Source organism: Saccostrea echinata, unplaced genomic scaffold (genome assembly GCF_033153115.1).
Source record: "Saccostrea echinata isolate AGI-Se365-2 ecotype Australia unplaced genomic scaffold, CSIRO_AGI_Sech_v1 ptg000009l, whole genome shotgun sequence".
NCBI classification, from domain to species: domain Eukaryota; kingdom Metazoa; phylum Mollusca; class Bivalvia; order Ostreida; family Ostreidae; genus Saccostrea; species Saccostrea echinata.
In genome coordinates, this window is record NW_026889758.1 from 17,662,887 (window position 1) to 17,683,615 (window position 20,729).

Genomic DNA, 20,729 nt, shown 5'->3' on the forward strand with positions numbered 1-20,729 from the left:
AATACCCAGGAGCAGAGAAGAAGATTTTCAAAGAAATAATGTATTTTCACTATATCATCAATAAAGCCCCACCCTAACTCCAGATCCCCTAGCCCAAAGGCCATGAAATTCACAATTTTGGAAGAGGAATTCTTGCTCATCATAACTTTGTACTTAGTTAGTTTGTTTAATACCCAGGAGCAGAGAAGAAGATTTTCAAAGAAATAATGCACTTTCACTATATGATCTATATAGCCCCACCCTAGCACCAGAATCCCTGAACCAGGGGCCATGAGATTCACAATTTTGGAGGAGACATTCTTCTTCATCATAACTATGTACTTAGTTAGTTTAATACACAGGAGCAGAGAAGATTTTCAAAGAAATAATGCACTTTCACTATATGATCTATATAGCCCCACCCCTAGCATAAGAACCCCTGACCCTGGGGCCATGAATTTCACAATTTTGGTAGAGGGCTTAATGCTTATTACAATCATGCCAACAGTTTGACTGCTTGATGTCCAGGAGTAAAGAAGAAGATTTTTAAAGATTGCATTAATTTTGGTGGTTTTAACCCCACCCCTCAGGCCCCAGGGGGGTAGGGACAATAAAATTCACAATTTTTGTTCCCCTTCACCCATGGTTGCTATATGCCAAAATTGGTTAAAATTGGTTCAGTGGTTTCAGAGAGGAAGCTGAAAATGTTCAAATGTTAATGGACGACGCACATCGCACAATGACGGACGAAAACGGATAGCAATAGGTCACCTGAGTGACTCAGGTGACCTAAAAATACATGTTGGTCAGATCAAAGCGATCTGAAGGCCTGTGATGCACATACATAGCATGTTTTGTACTCTCTGCTCTAGTGGTTTTTGAGATGATTTTCAAAATGGGTCTTGCTCCATATCTGAACATAACACATCATTAGTCAGATGCCAGACACCCTCTGCATGAGCTAAAAGAGGCCTTCTTCAGAAACGAAGCCATGTTTATCATACTGATATTGAAGTATCTCCATGTTTTGTGGATTCAAGTTTGGTTAACTGAAGTCATGATCCCTTGGAGCTAGGGTGGGGCGACAATGTCGGGTGTATTTTTCTCTTAGCAATAAAGAGGAAAAAATCTTTTGAAAATCTGAAGAACAGGAAGACCAAGGTGAACCAGGCAAGCATTGTAGACAAAGGTCTCTTGTCACACATGTAAATACCTCTCCCCCTCCCTCTACATATAAGTAATAAGAACATGTTTATTTAATATCCTTTTGATTCTGAAAAGGTTAAATAATAATTTAGGTCATGACACATTTTGAACCGAATGAAAACATTATTTTCTTCCCATATCAAATATTAATTGGGAAATTCAGACACAGAAATTTTGAATAATTGTTCAAGCACAGCACTTAATGTGTGTTGAATTATCATGCAGAAAAAGTACCTGTACATAAAACCAACCCCACACTTCTATGTAGTGTGCAACTTAGTTAGCTGCTGTTCAATAAATTAAACCAACCCACACTTTGTGTTCTCAGTTCCAGCTACTGTTAAATAAATTAAAGCCAAATGTTCCTTAGATTTACTGTTCTCAATTCCTGCTGCTGTAAAATATGTACTCAAAACAAAGAAGGTATACTAGCAACATGAAATTCTAAAATTTATTGATCATAGCTTGGTAACTTAACTTTTTGTGTATATAATACAGGACAATTATCATAGACAATAAACAAACTCTTAATAAATTATACCCGTTAAAATTTGAAAAAAAAAGTCTGATAACACGTACATGTAAAAACAATAACACTTCCTAGATGAAATTCAAGAGAGCTTCTTAAATCAACAGTATTCAAGATGTAGGAGAACAAAATTAATGTCTGAGCATTTATGGCTGAACAGAAATAGGGACTCCTTTATTGGAAGTTGAAAAAAGTTCCCCTTTTCATCAGAACTGGAGCTCCAATCCTCCATAAAAACTTACAATTTTTTGGTATATCTAGAATATACACTGTATTTGCGGTAATAGGCAAAACATTTAACCAGTTGTTTTTTTTTTTTCATTGGTCAAGTGAAAATTTGAAATAGGCAATGAGAGTTTCTTCAATAAATACTCCCCATTTGAGGGTACATTAAGAGATGCAAACCAAAATGTCTTCAAATAGAATTATAGGATTATTATTATTAACTATTCTGTAAATCACTATTTTTTTTGAGAAATTTTTTTGTGTGATTACATGAGTCTGTCTACTCAAAAAAATTTCATTCTCGCATATATTTAACATTAAGATTACACACAACAGCCAGAATTTCTGAAAATGTTCTCTTGAATATAAATACTTTGAATTTATTGTGAAAAAAAAGGGTGAAAATTTTGTGATTCAACAGCACATTTGTACTTATTCTTACACATTAATTATAAGATTTATAAATATATGAGGAATATACTCGTATATTAACGTAAATTTATTTATGAATATGGAAAGGTGTATGGAAAGTATCATAGATAAAACTTACATTGTCCAAAAATTAATGTCAATATAAATATGCATACAAATATGTTATAATAGTATGTTATAACAGGGGCTGACAAATCCCATTGCCCGACGCCCAGGACTAGTGAATTCTAGGAGAGGGCAAGTGAAATTTTATCAACCACTTGCCCGTGGGCAAGTGACTTAAAAAAATAAAATGAAGATTTATGTCATTGATTTAATTTTGGGAACAGGGGATTGCATGTTCTACTCAGTATTTTTCTTCCTATTTTTTTAAATATATATAAATACAATACTAGTTTATGGTTGGGCAAGCAAAAATTCAGGTAGGGCAAGTGAATTTTCACCATGCACTTGCCCTTGGACAAGTGCCTAAAAAATCTATTTGTCAGCCCCTGTATAATACAAGAAACACAATTACTTAAACTGTGATTGTTTGGACCAATCATAATATGTGTACGCTGGGGCATAGTCCATCTCTCCCCTTGTGTGTTCTGAGTCATCTTCATCACGGATGTTAGTTTTACCAAACACACACTCACTGTAGCTTGGTGGTGCTGCAAAAGAAAAGTTCATCAAAATCCAATAATCCTAATGGGTAAACATATATACCCATTTTGTTTGACAGTACCTCTTGGATAGCATTTCTGTGATAATGCTATTTTTTGGGGCTAATGGAATTCAAACAAGCATGGCTGTCATGTTTTCTAATAAAATGCATATACTTGAAGTTCTCTATCAATAAATAAGTCAGAATATTTAATAACAAATTTTGTTTTGTGTGCCTTTTTAAATCACACAGGTTTCTTAAGCTGTATATCTAAATAAAAAAACAAAACCAGTATGACTGTATGCAAAGATTTGTTTCCACATCTATTTTACTCACGCAAATCTGACATAGGTGAAGCTCCCCCTACAGGTGGAGCAGATGGCGCTGGCCCAGGGGGAGGTAATGCTGGCTGTTCAGGCGCAGACACTCCATACTGTGTTTGGTACTGCTGAACTACTGTCCGCAGAGGTATTGTACCAATAAGGATCAATAAAGGCACATGAAGGTCTATGGCAGGGCCAGAGGGATCAACAATCAACTATATAATTAAAAGAGTATAAATATTGCAGGACAAAATAATTTCATTCATTGTGTTAAATGTATAATTTTGCTCAAGGTTTTTGAGGTTATTATATCCGATGATGAATGTTGCATTCTAAAATGCATCTTTTAAGTGTGCTTGTCATCTTTATAGTTTTTGAAAATGGAAATACATTTAAACTGATTTAGAGATACAAAATCTATAATTTTTATAATTTTAATTCTTAATTTCAGAAAATTTCATTTTATAATTGAAAATAAAAATTTGTCTCACTCCAACAGCTAGAATATCACACATTATTTTTGAACTATATATGATCACTTTAATTAATGACTTTCTGAGTTGGAAGGTGAAAACCTTTGATTTATACCTCAAAGTAGTAATTAATGTCGATAATACTGCATCCCACGAGAAATGATGGAGGTAAGGGGGGTATAACGAGCCTGTCACCTGACCAGGTTTCTGTTTCTCCAGGCTGTACGTCCTGGTGGACTACTCTTGCTACCTCAGTAGTCGTAGTTTTTGATTTTGTTGTAGCATGGAACACAGTGGTCTAAAAAAAATTAAGAATGGACAATAAAGGCAGGATCAAATAAATAACAGAAATTTTATCAAAAGCATCATTAATTGCATATGATAGAGAGAAAAGATAGAAATAACGCTTTTCTAAAAACTATATAATTTTGTATGTCTCCCAAATTCGATATTCTGTAATACTGACTCAGTGTGTTTCAATACTCATGCAAGTATGCATTTGTGTATCATATGAAAAAATATATTGCTGAAAGAGAACAGCCAATGAAATTGCTGAAAAGGGAACATATTGACATTTAAACAAGGTTAAAATGAAATAGTTTATTTCAATGCTGTAAATTACTTTTACTCACCATATAAAGCTTAACATGAGTTCCACAGACTCTGCTTGTCATGTTTTGTATTTCTGCGTTGAAGGTTATTGCTTCGCCAGGAACATACCCTACTCTGTCCAGTTTTAAAACCCCTGTTATTGGTCCCGACTTGCAGCACAAACAACACAGGAATTTACTCTGTTGGTTTTGAGTCCCACACTGAGTTATACAAATGAAGATATTCAAATTAGTTTCCAGTCATCTCCCAAAAACAAAAAAATATAAAAAATATTTGAAAACTAGAAATATGTCCATAGGACATGAATGCCCCGCCGAGGTTATATTAGTAATACAACATTTTAACACAAATTGAGAAAAGTGAGGTCAAGGTCAAAGGAAAGGTCAAGGTCAAAAAATATTGATGCAGTTGAATAGCTCTCATCAGTATATATCAGCATATGAAGTTTGACACTAATTTAACACAAAAGTGAGGTCAAGGTCAAAGGAAAGGTCAAGGTCAAAAATGTTGATGCAGTTGAATAGCTCTCATCAGTATGTATCAACATATGAAGTTTGATTACACTATCTTGAATGGTATCTTTAAAACTGAGCTAAACACGAATTTAAGAAAAGTGAGGTCAAGGTCAAAGGAAAGGTCAAAGTCAAAAAATGTTGATGCAGTTGCATAGCTCTCATCAATATCTATCAGCATATGAAGTTTGACAAAAATATCTTGGACAGTTTCTTTGAAACTGAGCTTTGAACAGAGCTAAACGCAAAGTGTGACGGAAGGAACGGAAGATGGACATGACAAACACTATATGCCCCGGCCATATTCATGGCGGGACATATAAATTATTTCATTTCTAAATAGACAGCCAATATCTTTCACTTTTAAGATTTAAACCTGATCACACATCAAATGTTATACAGAAAATATCACATCCATATATTTAAGCATATGAGAAATCATCACTGAATTATCTTCATTAGTATTAAAAATCATTCTTTCTACAAATATACTGTTAACAGGTATATTTACAGGTACATACAGCTGCATTTGGCTGTGTGTTCAAATCTAACAATGCATTAACAGTGAAAGGTCTCTTCGTGGTGTGGTCAAACTTCCAAGGTTTGTCAATGGTTCCTTTGATGGTGTATCTGACGTAACCAACTCCACCTTCAAATGACGATGGAAGATTTGGAGGTAGCTGGAAGGAAAAGGGATATACATGCTGTCCAGGAGGTAAGCGATTGTCTTCACCCATTCCCATCCCTGTGAAGAATTGGACATATTCTCTACAGTATGATACTACTTATATTTTTTCTTCAGAATTCCATAATACTCTCATATGACAGTTGCAACATTCATTGATATTACATATGTACACATGGTACTTTTTAAGTACTGATATTACTTATGAAGAGTTATTACAGCAAATACAATAGGATCATTAGGGAGAGTAGCATTTTTGAAAAAAGAGTGCCCCAACAGCATATGATACACTCATCAGATATTGTTTATTCATCAAAAACAAAAGAGTTTGCATGGAGGAAAATCATGTCAATCTTGGTACAAAGACATGACAACCAGGTACACAGACATGACAACCAGCAAACTGGTTGTTGGGATATAAAAATATAAATAGATTACACAATATGAAATTTACATTTTATATACAAAACTGAAAACAAAAATCAAGAATTATTTTAATTTGACAAATGTTATCAATTGCAATTGAGAAGCCAGATCTCTAATTCCTCTGCCTAAAATCCAAGAGATATGGATAATACCTGCTTGATCAGAGATGCTCCCAAAGAAATGATAAGGCAGCCTTCTTACATTAACCTCACTAATTAATCTTTTACTTGACAGATGCAATTTGTGCCTCCTATCAAATGTCACACTGAACTTGAAGAAACTCTATGCCTTAGATCTTAATTGCTCTGATAGGACAAGTGTAATTTATGACTCTATCTGTTGTGTGATGAACTATAGGTAAGTCTTAGTATACTTGTAGTTACAATATTATTACATTTTTGTCATTATTAATATTACTGATGGAGAAACAGCAAGACAGTTGAAGAGTGCTTGCAGATTTTCTAAAAATTGATGGGGACAATAACTTTCACTCACAAGAATGTATGTCCCTGGGTCTATATACATTGACTTATGTGAAAGAAATAAGTTTATAAAACTTCTGCTGAGGGTTGCACTTAAGAGCTCTACAAATTGACCCAGCTAAGTGATAACCTAAACTAACCTGTGCAACCAAGTAGGAAACTTAAACAAGTTTTCACATATCACAGAAAAGATACATGAATACAAATTTTTGTTTTGCAAGTTTGATCAGGTGGACCCCATCATCTGTCGAGAATGAAGCTGGATCAAATGTTTTTTCTGGTTCTCTTATCAAGAAAATACTAGTAGCTTGAAACTGTCACTAGGGCAATTCTGGAGGAATGTAAGGCAAATATCATCATCTTTGGTTACTCCAGGTAAGGCGTATTGATGACTTTTAATTTTCTTCAAACAGGAATCAAATTTTGCTATATATTCCTAAAAAGATTGCCAAACTCCATGGGAATATTTAAATTTTTGGAGCAATTCAGTTTGAATTCTTGTAAAAAGATGATCTTTCTGAAATTGCTAACAACTGAAAAAAAACTCGCAAAGAAATCCTTAAAGATACAGTTGCTTGAAAGTCAAGCACAGGACTTATAACCACCCAATCCTTCAAGACAATATACTTATCAATTTATGTGCCTTGTTTTGTGCTATTATCTGGCAAAATCCAAAGAGACACATCGTTTTCTATTTTAGGGGGAAAAAATCTACTCCATTTAAAAATACCCATACTTTTCTCCATCATTTTTTGACTTTGTTGAGATTTGTCAAAATGATCAAGAACATGTATGAAAAACATAGGTAATCAGAGATTACAGAGCTCACCTCAACGAATGTTGTCTTTAAGTAAGGCAAAGTCCCACACTAAACTAATAATCTAGGAGTGTGCATCCCTAGATGCAACATTTATGCAATTTTGTTCTGACAGGGCTTGCAGTTACTTGGGAATAGACTTATCTGAAAACTTAAAACTAGTCACTCATCCAGAAAATGTAAGTCAAATCCAGCATCCAAAGCAAGTTTGAGATTGTTCATCCCTTGATGCATCATCCATGCAAGTTTGGTTCAGATAGGCCTTATAATTACTTGGAAATGAGATCTGCTCCAAAAACTTTAACCTGGTTACTCATCCGGAAAATGTAGGTCAGATCCAGCATCCGAAGCAAGTCCAGTAGTGTGAATCCTTAGATATATCATCCATGCAAGTTTGGTCAATATATGGTTTATAGTTACTTGGAAATGACATCTGCTCCAAAAACTTTTACCTGGCCACTTATCCGGAAAATTTAGTTCAGATCCAGCATCCGAAGCAAGTCCAGTAGTGTGCATCCTTAGATGTATCATCCATGCAAGTTTAGTCAATATAGGGCTTATAGTCACTTGGAAATGAGATCTGCTCCAAAAACTTTAACCTGGTTACTCATCCGGAAAATATAGGTCAGATCCAGCATCCGTAGCGAGTCCAGTAGTGTACATCCTAAGATGTATCATCCATGCAAGTTTGGTCAATATAGGGTTTATACATACTTGAAAATGACATCTGCTCCAAAAACTTTAACCTGGTTACTCATCTGGAAAATGTAGGTCAGATTCAGCATCCGAAGCAAGTCCAGTAGTGTGAATCCTTAGATGTATCATCCTTGCAAGTTTGTTCAATATAGGGTTTATAGTTACTTGGAAATGACATCTGCTCCAAAAACTTTAACCTGGTCACTCATCCAGAAAATATAGGTCAAATCCAGCATCCGAAGCAAGTCCAGTAGTGTGCATCCTTAGATGTATCATCCATGCAAGTTTGGTCAATATAGGGCTTATAGTTACTTGGAAATGAGATCTACTCCAAAAACCTTAACCTAGTCACTCATCCGGAATATGTAGGTCAGATCCAGCATCTGAAGCAAGTTCAGTAGTGTGCCTACTTAGATGTATCATCCATGCAGGTTTGGTCAATATAGGGCTTAAAGTTACTTGGAAATGAGACCTGCTCCAAAAACTTTAACCTGGTCATTCTTTAGCTGAAATTGCAGCATCTGAAACCTTGACTGGTACAATGAAACACACTAGAAGCATCCTCCATGCATTTCTGACTAATATAGGCCATAGAAGTACTTGAAAAGAAAACTGCTCCAAAAACCTTAACCTGGGACGCCGACGCCGAGGGTAGTACATAAGCTCCCCCAACTTCGTTGAGGTGAGCTAAAAATTGATTACATGTATATGTTTATAATGTTTTTATATGTCATTTTCATGCCAAGAAAGAATACTGAAGTATATAAAACTCAAAAGGCAAAATGAAGCTGCAATAAACTATATAAGATATAATTCAGCAGAAGTCATAACTTGTTTTAAGATGAAAATTAGTCCAAAGACTTCCAAACTACCACCTTCTCCAAACAATGGCAGTGACTTTTCAAAGTAATTCTCGGATGCGCTGTAATTTCTGGTCACTGTGCTTGTTGTTTTTCCTGTTGAGGTTGTTTGGGTTTCTGACCAGTGTACATAAGCTAATCCTTTGAATCTCAACCTTATTTCTGAAATGACATGAAATAAATACATTTTAATTAAAACTACAAATCATACACACCTTGTCCAAACACAGGAACAACTTGATGGAAGTAGTTCTCGGTAGCGCTGTAATGTCTAGTTGTGGTGTGTCTATTTTTTCCACTTCCAGAACTGTGTGTCTCGGTCCAATGAACATAAGCCAACCCTTTAAATGTCAATCTTATTTCTGAAATAATAGAAACTTGCATGATATCTAGTCAGGAAAAAATAAAATTAGCACAAATTAGGCATTGCTTTCATTTGTTTTCATTGTATGATATCACCATAATATATCAGGGATATTTTTCTGAGGAATTAGGGTGGGTATCACATAAATATCTGAATAACTTCAAAATTCTGGTATGCTAATTATGTGTAAAAGACACAGAACAGATCTAGGGAATCTGAGCTCAATTAGATTGCAATTTTCATCAGTAATATACATTTATTGACTGGGTTCGAGGGCAACATGCATTTTGTCGGACCTAAGAACCAAACTGTTTGCCTGAGGCCGTTAGGCCAAAGGCAAACAGTATGGTTCGAGGGGTCGACAAAACGCATTTTGCCTGAGAACACAGTCAATAAATGTTTTGTTATACCTTTTATTTATTTATTTTTTTTTTGACATACATGTATGTTGAACACAAACGAATGCAAATGAGATTTAGCTGACCCCGCCCATTATGTGACATGAGCGGTCCAACATCTCATCGACAGGTTCAATATCTCACTCCACAGTCAAACATCGATTTTTTTTATGCCCGCTCAGTAAAACATTGGAAATGTTAGACTTTTATTAGTATTGATTTATATAGGAACAAATTTTTAAAGATATAACAATGTTTTATTTTATACTATTTATTCAAGATGCAATATGTATATTTGCATTTCCTTCAATCTGTGACTGTTCCACTTTTTAAATGCAGATCATTTTAAGTTTATTGAAACCTACAAATGCCACATCCAAATACTGGTATTAGTTTTACAAGGGCCAATAATGACACTTTAGTCTTTCAATACTATATATCCCCCCCAAGAGAGGCCCATGGGCCACAATGCTCATTGAGTCAATATGGCTCTGCTGTTCTTCATCATCAGATTTTTTCCATTATATATCTCTATGTAAAACATTAATCACACATCATGATTTGAACAAACTTTAATCTACACTACCTGATGATCCTTCCATATCAATATGACTAATCATGCCTTTGCTGTTCTTGAGAAGAAGATTTTTAAACTATATTCCTCTGTAACAGTTTTATCCCCCATTCTGGCCCCACCCAACCCTCTGGGGCCATTATCTGAACAAATTTGAATCTACACAACCTGACAATGCTTCCACATCAATATGAGTAATCATGCCTTTGCTGTTCTTGAGAAGAAAACCTATAAATATTTGTTCCTATAAACTCTTATGTAAAACTTGAATCCCCCATTATGGCCTCACCTTACCCCAAAGTTTCATGATTTGACAAATTTGAATCTCTACACTACCTGAGGATTATGGAGCCTTTGTTTACTGTTCATGAGAAGAAGATTTTTTCCTAGATATTCCTATGTAAAACTTTGATCAAACTATTGTGGCTTCACCAAACCCCCAGGGTCATGATTTGAACAAAATTGAATCTACACTCATAATCTTATGAGGATTTCACCAGTTTCAATTTTTTTTGGCCCAAGAGTTCTTGGTAAGAAATTTTTAAAAAGACACTGCCAAATTTTTACTAATTCTTTTAATTATTTCTCCTTGAAAGAGGGCATGGCCCTTAATTTGAAAAAACTAATGAATCCCCTTTACCCAAGGATGCTTTATTGCAAGCTTGGTTGAAATTGACCTAGTGATTCTGGAGAAGAAGTAAAAAAAAAAATGAAAATGGACGGACAACAGACAAAATTTGATCAGAAAAGCTCACTTGAGCTTTCAGCTCAGGTGAGCTAAAAAAGACTTAGAAGATCACAAGACTTAGTAGATCACACTATGATGCCCTTTCAATATAAAGTACATGTAACTGTCCGTTGGCCTTGGGATTAGGAAATTATTTACATTGCTTGGAAACTTAACATTATATAAAATATACATGTATAACAATTTTACTGTCAAAATGCAAAGTACTCAAAAGTCTATGTGCTTAATTAGTATAACATCATAATTACAGAAGATTTTCAATTTCAATTGTTTTGTTATTGATTTTCATGCTTTTCCCAAATTTCCCAAATTTCTTTCTACCTGTTTGAAACTTGGATTCAAGGAAAAATTTTCCATTGGGAATATAGCCCATTATCAACTCCATATTAAATCCCCCCCCCCAAAAAAAAAACCAAATAAGGCCATCTTTAAAAAAAAATGTTTGTTTGCCCTCTCCCGACCTGCTGGCTAGAAATGACCCGTCTCAAAACTTTTTTTAACCTTCAGACCATATTTTTTTTTCCTATTTATTCCTGAATTTTTTCATCCTGTCAACATACAAATGTTTTGGAAAAAAATTTTTCCCCTCCAACCTACTAACCCAATTTTTTTTTACTGTGAGTCAGGAGAGGGCAAACAGACATTATTTTAAAGATGGCCTAAATATAAACAAGAGGCCCAAGGGCCTTAAATTGCTCCTCTGATAAATTGTACAACCTGTCACTTATATTTGAAGCCTCTCAGTATCTTGTATATTTAGATCAAGCCTTGAAAATCAAAAAATAGGTCATCATGACCTACATTTTTGCTAAACACTCTAAGAAACCAAGATAACAACTTACAAAAATTGACGATTCTAAGACAATTACCATCTGAAATATTAAAATATCATCACAAAATTCAAAAGGTACATAATGTAAGTAAAAATGTCCTACTTTTCAGTTGACCTACTCTGATCACTTAAGATGCATCAACTGATAAATTTTGATGATTCTAGGCCAATTAGTTCCTGAAATATTTCAATATAACCATAAAATTTCAAAAGTAGGTCACAGTGACCTACATTTGAAATGATGTACTCTGAGGACCCAAGATGCATTAACTGACAAAGTTTGATGACTCTAAGCAAATTAGTACCTGAAATATTTAAATATAACCATATAATTTCAAAAGAAGGTCATGGTGATCTACTTTTCAGTTGATGTTCTCCAAGGACCCAAGATGTATGAACTGACAAAGTTTGATGATTCCATGCCAATTGGTACCTGAAATATTTAAATATAGCCATAAAATTTCAAAAGTAGGTCACAGTGACCTAATTTTCAGGTGACATTCTTTAACGAATCAAATTTTATGTGTGTGACACAGTAAAAATTTTGCGACACAGTAAGATCTGTAATCATAAAAAAAATCAGAACATAAATTCTCTCTAACTGAAACTTAAATCAAACAAATCTACTGTCTTTCAATTATTTAGGCAAGTTCATGTTCGAGTTCATTTATTCACTCAAAACCATCTAATATATACATGTATATGGTACATGAGGACAATGAAAAATATTTACAACATATAAATTCCTTTCAGAGGTACAAGTATATGAATGATATACTTATTCAGAAAATGAAAGTGAAAGAAGACAAAAGAAAAACATATAATACATATACTAATAGTATAAATGAGGAAAATGCAGAGCACTTAATTATCTCTTAATTAGGGCACTTTGTCCTAGACTCTCGCTGGACTTTACACATGAAGGAACAAAGACAAATAATTTGTTTTCACACTTCTATGTAACCGTATACATGTAATTGTTAGTTGCATTTTTAAATATAATTTAAAAATCAAAAATTTATTATAAATATTAGGGATGTCAAATCAGTCAATTTTTGATAATCGGTTACTCGGACGTTTTTCCGATCGAGTACCTGGGTACTCAGTAAAAGTGTAGTTAATACAAAAGTGTTAATTTTCTTGAACCCCGTTAAACCCCAAGACTGTTTTTATCACGTGTATAAATGTACTATATAAACACCGATTCCAACGTAAATGATTTTTGGCACTAAATTTATTTATCAAATAAACACAAAAGACATAATTATTAGATCAAAAATTACAAATGGTTTACAGTTCTTGTTTAGAATCTATATTTCATCAAAAGGAGGACACTCTCTTACGCAGGTTTGTAATGATTAGACCAGTGAAAGAGAAGCAACGGACGTTGTTGGGATCGCTAGTCTAATATTATAGTAAGTTTAGTCTAATATTATAGTAAGTTTAGTGTATAAGGGGAAACAATTTTATATGTTGATTGCTTCCCCCGTATACACTAACTGACTAAACTTACTACGCTGACTTTCAACATTTTTTTTAAATATTTAGTTATTTCTAAGTATTTCTTCACTTTTGAAGTGAGTAGCGGCATTTCTATGCAAGTCCGATTTCGCTGCTGTATATTAACTAGATGATTTAAAAATGATTTGAAGATAATAGACCATCGATATTCACTGAAAACAATCATTGAAGCCATCAAAAAAATTAAGGACCACAATAGGTGAGAACAGCTGGGTCACTAATTACTGTATATACACAGCCACAGGCGATAATTGGTGTTTTAGATCTAGAGGTGTAGAAGACTACACGCTATAATAACTGTATGCATACATGTATTTAAATAAGTTTTTGAAAAGTTTTTGATAAAAATAAGTACTTTGAAATAAGAAAAAATACACATCCGAGTAACCGAGTATCACTTTTAGTATTCGATACTCGAACGTTCGATCGAGTACCCGGTTAACCGGGTACTCGTTGACATCCCTAATAAATATATGTCTTTATACTTCGGAACCACATGACTCTACAATTACGTCGGCACTGTGAGTCAAACATCTAAATGTTTTTGATGTAAATGTATTTTTGAAGAATTTAAAGATACCCCTAAAAGTATTTTACTATTCTTTTTTTTTAAATTTGGTAAGGCCAATCAAAAAAATATGTGTGGTTCCGGTTACACCTCCAAAAAAATTAAGGGTAGGAGGTAGGGATTTTTTTTTTTTTTTTTTTTTTTTAACAAAATGATTTTCTTAATTTTCTAAATAATACCTATTACTGCTTTGCAAATGACATTTAGATGTGGTGTGATAATATACACTGTACTAGTCAATATTGGTAGGGGACACGGTCACACCTACGTGCTAGCTTGCCATTGAAGGAAAGCGGGGAAAATTCAGGAAAAAATATGAAAATTGCCAAAAAAAGTTTAGGGTCGGGGTATAAAATAGGGACGGTCGGGTAACCGGAACCACACATATTTTTTTATTTGGCCTAATTCAATCAACTGACAAAATCAGGGCAAATTTACCTTTAAAGATGGTAAGTATATCAATTGTATCGACCAGCATTTCCCCTGCTCTTCAGAGCATGTGTAGAATATGAAGTTATACAAATATATTAAGGTTTAGTGTACACATACAACTTGTACACAGTGATACATGTATATTGTATACTAAGTTTCTTTTTTTTTAAATCGTACTTATAATTTTTAAAGTTGTGTGTTGGGGGGAAGTTTACAGTTGGTTTGTCTTTATAAATAGTACATTGTATGTACATTATTATGATTTGGATACATTCTAATTGTTTTAAATATCAATTAATTTATTGTTTTATCAATATGTAAGACCATACCATTTGTATAACGAGTTAGTGATTCAAATAAGTTGTGTGTATAAGTATGCTTTTGTAATTATAATGAATTATGGTGGTTCAGTTGCTAATTTGATTGCGAAAATACCGCGAATATTGGTGGTTCACGCAAAGTCTGCAACAGAGTAAAATTTCAAATGATGGAGAACCCTGATTCTAAACCTGAAAGTATTTGAAATAATGACCTTAAATGATTTGGAAAAGATAAGTCGTAAAATTCAAAAAGTAGGACAAGGTGACCTACTTTTCAGTTGACATACTCCAAGGACCCAAGATGCATCAACTGACGAAGTTTGATGACCATAGGCCTGAAAGTGTCCAAAATATGCCTTTTAATCAATTTGAAAACGAATGCCTGCAAAACTTAAAAAGGAGGTCACCGTGACCTACGTTTGAGTCAACATGATATAAAGTCCTAAGATACATCAACTGACAACCCCTGACTGATTATCTTAGTTCTTATAATAAGCAAAATATCAACGTTTTAACAAAACATAATTTTTGGTCAATTTTGAAGTGACCTTGAGACCACACCCTTTGCCCCAGGATGATGCCATAAACAATTTTTAATCTACAACATATCCTCATCCTTGTATATAAGTTTGGTGATAATCTGCCCAGTGGTTCTTGAGAAGATTTTTTAGCAACCAGTACTTTTGTTTTTATTGTCCTAATTATCTCCCCTTGTTTTAGGGTCACATCCCTTGTTTTAGTACAAATGAGAGCCCTTGTGCCAAGGATACTCTGTGACAAATTTGACAAAAATCGGCTACAGGGTTCTTGAGATATGGCCCATATTCTAAAAAGTTTATGCACACAGCACAAATGGCCATAGCATTACATGTAGCTCTTTGAGCCTTGGCTCAGAAGAGCTAAAAAAAAATTACACTAAGACTTAAATATTTACCTTCAATTTAGAGTAATGGTGTTCTTTAAATTCCATTAATATTATATAACATGTACATGTATTACACAACATTACCTCTCATTTTCATCTCTGCATCCAGTTCAACAACAAGTCTCCCATTTATAATCTGTCCTGCAAAGAAAACCCCTTGGGGATTTTCAAGTTCAATGTAGAAGGCTCTCAACTTCCCCATTCTACAATATCCTGAAAATGAAATGACTTGCAACTACACACTTGCATGGTTGTCCCTAAGAATTAAAATAACAGCTAGGGGACATTTAAAAAGAAGAAGGGGGTTTGGGATTCTTCCTCTAAAAGAGGGTTGAGGGGGAATACCAGAATAACTGGGGGATTATGTCATTATAGGTGTGGGAAATTCCCAGCCCCGGGTCTTAGGGAAAACCCTGCAAGTCAGATTTAAGCAGTATATTTTCATGTATAAAATGAATGCTGTAATACAAATGCATCTATTGTTGTGAGAAGATTCACCAGTTTATTATTATAACCTTAAAGTTGCTTGGTCCAATTTTTTATGGTAAAAAAACTTTCTGGTTTTTCATGAAAAACAAGAAGTCTGTGAGCCAGTGCTCACTAGTAATACCCCCACTCTGATGTGAATATATGCTCTCATGAATCCTACCATCTGGCATGCCTAAACAATGAATGTGCTAAAATTTCAAGCATCTGCATTGAGTAGTTGCTGTGAAAACTGTGACAAAAATTTGGTATGGACAGGCCCATGGATAAACAGGAAGTTGACATCGGATTGTAACAGAAAAGGAGAAAATGTATGGCTGGACCAGGAATCAAACCCAGGACCCATGCATCACTACTCAGGTGCTCTACAGGCTGAGCTTCCAAGGCTGATATAATCCATGCCTCAAACCATTAGAGGATCCATAAAAAATGAATCTCACCATACGGCATGCCTAAACAAAAAGTGTGCTAAAATTTCAAGCACATGCCATGAGTATTTGCTGAGAAAATTGTAACAAAAATTTGGTACAGACAGATGCATGGAAAAACAGGAAGTTGACATCTGATTTGTACAAAAATGGCATGCCTAGACAAAAAGTGTGCTTAAATTTCAAGCATCAGCAATGAGTAATTGCTGAGAAAACTGCAATGAAAATTTGTTATGGACAGACACTTGGACACACAGACAAACACACAAGGGTAAAACAGTATACCCCCCTCTCCTTTGGAGTGGGGGTATAATAACAGTATACCCCCCTCTCCTTCAGAGCGGGGGTATAATAATTTTATATAAAAAATGTCAACTTTCCTCAAATTATACTGTCAGATTGGGTTTATCATAAAAGATATTAATATTTAAAATTTCAAAAAAGTATTTATTGTTAGGTCACTCAAAAAAATAAGAAAATGAAACATTTGCGCTTGCTTTTTTAAAACAAATCCCATGTGGCAGTCCATGGGAAACATGGTCATCCTAATTCATTAACGCACTTTGAACACAAAAAGATAGATTCAAACTGGGATAAAGAAAATGAATCACTTGCACATGATAGTGGCATTGTAAACAAATCCCATATGGCAGTTGAACAGAAATGTGGTCATCTTAAATCACTTATGGACTTTAAGAACTTAAAGTTAGAGATTCAAACTAGGATATATAAAAGACCACAAATAAAGTTTTTCTTATGAGGATCTTATAATCAAGAGGCCCATGGGTCACAACACTCACCTGAGTAACTTTGACCCTGCTGTTCTTCCCTAAATTTTCCCCCTTGTAATACTTATTGTGGCCCAACCATACCCCCTGGGATCTTAATTGAACAATTTAGAATCTACACTTCCTCAGGAAGCTTCCATATAAATTTCAGCTTTTCTGGCCCAGTGGCAATTGGGAAGAAGATTTTTGAAGATTTTTCCGATATATTTCAATATAAAACTTTGGTTCCCCATTGTGGCCCCACCCTACCCCTGGAGGCCATGATTTGAATAATTTAAAATCTATGCTACCTCAGAAGGCTTCCACATAAGTTGCAGCTTTTCTCGCTCAGTGGTTCTTGAGAAGAAGATTTTTTAATGACCCAACCCTATTTTTGTCATTTCTTGATTATCTCCCCTTGGAAGGGGGCTTGGCCCTTCATTTTCACAATTTGTACTCCCCTTCAGCTAAGGATGCTTTGAACCAACTTTGGTTAAAATTGGCCCAGTGGTTATTGAGAAGTTGAAAATGTAAAAAGTCTACAGACGGACGGACAGCTATACAGACGATGGACAACGGGTGATCAGAAAAGCTCACTTGAGCTTTCAGCTCAGGTGCTTGATCATTGTGTCATAATATCATATAAATGTATGTGCATAAAAATTGAAAAACTTGAACATAGTGTGTTATAAATATCTGTCTGCACACCTTGTATTTCTGCATGACAGTGAGGTGCAAAAATTATTGTAACTTTTTTATTTATTTGATTCAGATTGAGATAATCAATGTGTCCTTGTATATTTCTACTTTTTTTTTTAATTTAGCTTAATTTTTGGGGTACATGAATTCTATTAAATCACTTGGAATGAAACTTCATACTTAAACAAAATAAATATTTTTACATATGATAATGTGCTCTTTAAAATTTCTTGAAGATAGTATAATGAAGATTGGCATAGTCCACGAACTTTCCGAACAACCCTCGTATAATGAACAGAGATTTAGCCATCAACTTTAGAAGTGCATAAAATGCATACAAATAGTATTATGTATAATGACTGTAATATACCTATATTGCACATGTATGTTGTTTTCTTATATTGAAATTTCCAATTAAAGGACTTATCGCATGTTTCTAAATTATTTGAAATTAAAAGCGTATTACGTTCCTTATGACCACAATTTATACATTCTGTGTTTTTACTGTGGATAAATCGCAGTAATTAACCAATTATTGACTCAAATGAAAACCCCTGAATTAAAAATCTAAGTTAATTAGATAGCGATCACATGACCCTGTGACGTCAAAGGCGACAATGGCTGATCAGCTCTTCATTAATCTTACTAAAATGTACGCGATACATCCTGAATTTTCTGCGTTGTGGACGACCAAATCACTTATTTATCGATATAAAATTGAATATTCAACCTTATATGATAGAATTGTCAGCAAGAAAAAATCTTAAAAATCTGTTAACATTGTAAAAATAGCAGTGACGATAGCGAGGGAGACACAGCGAAGACGAAGAAACTCGCCATAACAATGCAATTTGATTTGTCATCTTATCACATGTATTAACTTATTTGATTCACAAATTAAACATTATATGACTTTGTTATTCTTCATTTTGTATATAATATTAATTTATGCAATTGCAAGTCTTCATATGTTTTTTAAAGGATGGCGATCTTGAAAAATAATTTTTCGATCACGAAACATTGCTGTAATTAGAGCAACATGCTCTAAATGTTTTGAATAAAAAATGAAAATATCTTAAAAGCCTTATACCTTAGAACTATTTAATGTTTCTATAGTAATTGAAAAGCATATAAGGAATTAATTTTTTCAGCATTTTTCGTAATTTAGCTGCATTTGTCATTGATAACTCTGTTAATAGTGTGCATATTCTCATCTCTCTATCACCGAATTGTCGCCTTTGACGTCAGAGCAGTATTTTGCCGAAATCCGACTGAAATATGCATATTGCCGTATTTGAATTTCAACTCTCAATATCTCTTAAAATATGCTTTCAACAACGTTTATTATATTCAGTATTTTAATAAACAAGGTTGTAGATAATATTTTTCATAAAATTATGATTTTTGAAAGATCATGTGATAAGTCCTTTAAACGTTGGCATAATATAACAACAAACTCAGAATCTTCATTTGAATGCTAGGCATGTAGTATGGGGGGGGGGGGGGAGGGCTGGCAACCAATTTTTTTTTTTTTTTTTGCAAACATAACCCTTTACTGTTGAAATTGTTCATTGAAAAGCCTGTTGCCCACCCCTACTTTTAGTAGTCATCTCTTGATAATCAAGTGTAACACCCCACCCCACCCCACGAATTAAGATTTTTTTTTTTATTTTGCTTGCCAAAAGATTTTTCAGGTAAGTTGTGAAATGATTTTTCTGGCTGGCCCCCCACTTTTACTTTCAAAAATTTGACTGGATGCATATATCGATCGTAGAAGTTTTGCGTTCATGAATGTTGATTTTGAACACAAGTTGTCTTCCGTACTTAATATATTAGCGGGGATCAGGGCGAGGCCAAGCAACTTCACGAGATTCTTTTTTCTTCTTCTTTTTTCATAGGGTTTGATTCAAACTTCTTTCATTTACTTTTACTTAGTCAATAGCGTTGAACTTATTCGCTAGATAATAAAAAATACTGAATATATTTGTTAGTTTTAGGGCCTATTGTATTTTTTTTTATTATTGAAACAAAAATATTCTAGATCGTTTTAATTCATTTTTATTATGATATCTGATTATTGAAGGTCATTATGATCTAAATTGATCCGCTAGGTTTAGATATATACTTGTTAAATCTGCCGATTTCCACCGTAAAGTAACAAACTAAAATGAAGAACGATCGATGCTGGATGGCGATTCTGTATACATTAATCGGTGTTAATGACCTAGAATTGGTGTTAATGACCTAGAATTCTTAAACTTTACCTACGACTCCTGTCTTCACACTAAATATATCAGTATAAAATGTTGGCATTACATAATTATAAGATGCATTACGTAATTTACCTTGTTTCCTTTACACCTTCAGCAGGACTCGCATTCTTTTCTACGGCAGCTGTGAACAAACAAAAGCTTATCAATCATCCTCGCAACGTCAGGGGTGCCGATTCTACCTGTGGACGTCCACGAGTAGACCCAGGCCCTCTGACGTTGTAAGGGTGTGAAAATGAATGCACGGAAGAAAAGCTACACTATGGTCAACATGCTTAATTTTCATCAGAGACATAAATGTATTGCTATTTATGTAACTATTTGAAGTTGTTATTAAAAAAGTATTTTACTCTAGAATATACACTGTTAGAACATCTGCTGGAATTTCGATGAACACTAGTTGTGCTCCTTCATCAGCTGTTTATTGGCCAACCCTATGAAGCAGAATTTATTCAAAAACGTCTTGCTCCCTGGCTTTCAATTCAACATTTCGA

The 20,729-nt window shown here is 34.2% G+C and overlaps 1 protein-coding gene across 1 annotated transcript; it reads right to left on the reverse strand.

Moving 5' to 3' along the window:
* Positions 1-1,622: 1,622 nt before the first annotated feature.
* Positions 1,623-20,362, reverse strand: LOC133181917 (arrestin domain-containing protein 3-like). Its single transcript, XM_061316571.1, has 8 exons — positions 20,311-20,362; positions 15,670-15,798; positions 9,119-9,265; positions 5,459-5,682; positions 4,446-4,625; positions 3,929-4,111; positions 3,354-3,555; positions 1,623-3,024 (listed from the first exon to the last, which is right to left on the reverse strand). Exons 2-8 carry the CDS (start codon positions 15,785-15,787, stop codon positions 2,885-2,887), a joined length of 1,194 nt encoding a protein of 397 aa, XP_061172555.1. The 5' UTR covers positions 15,788-15,798; positions 20,311-20,362; the 3' UTR covers positions 1,623-2,884.
* Positions 20,363-20,729: the final 367 nt, after the last annotated feature.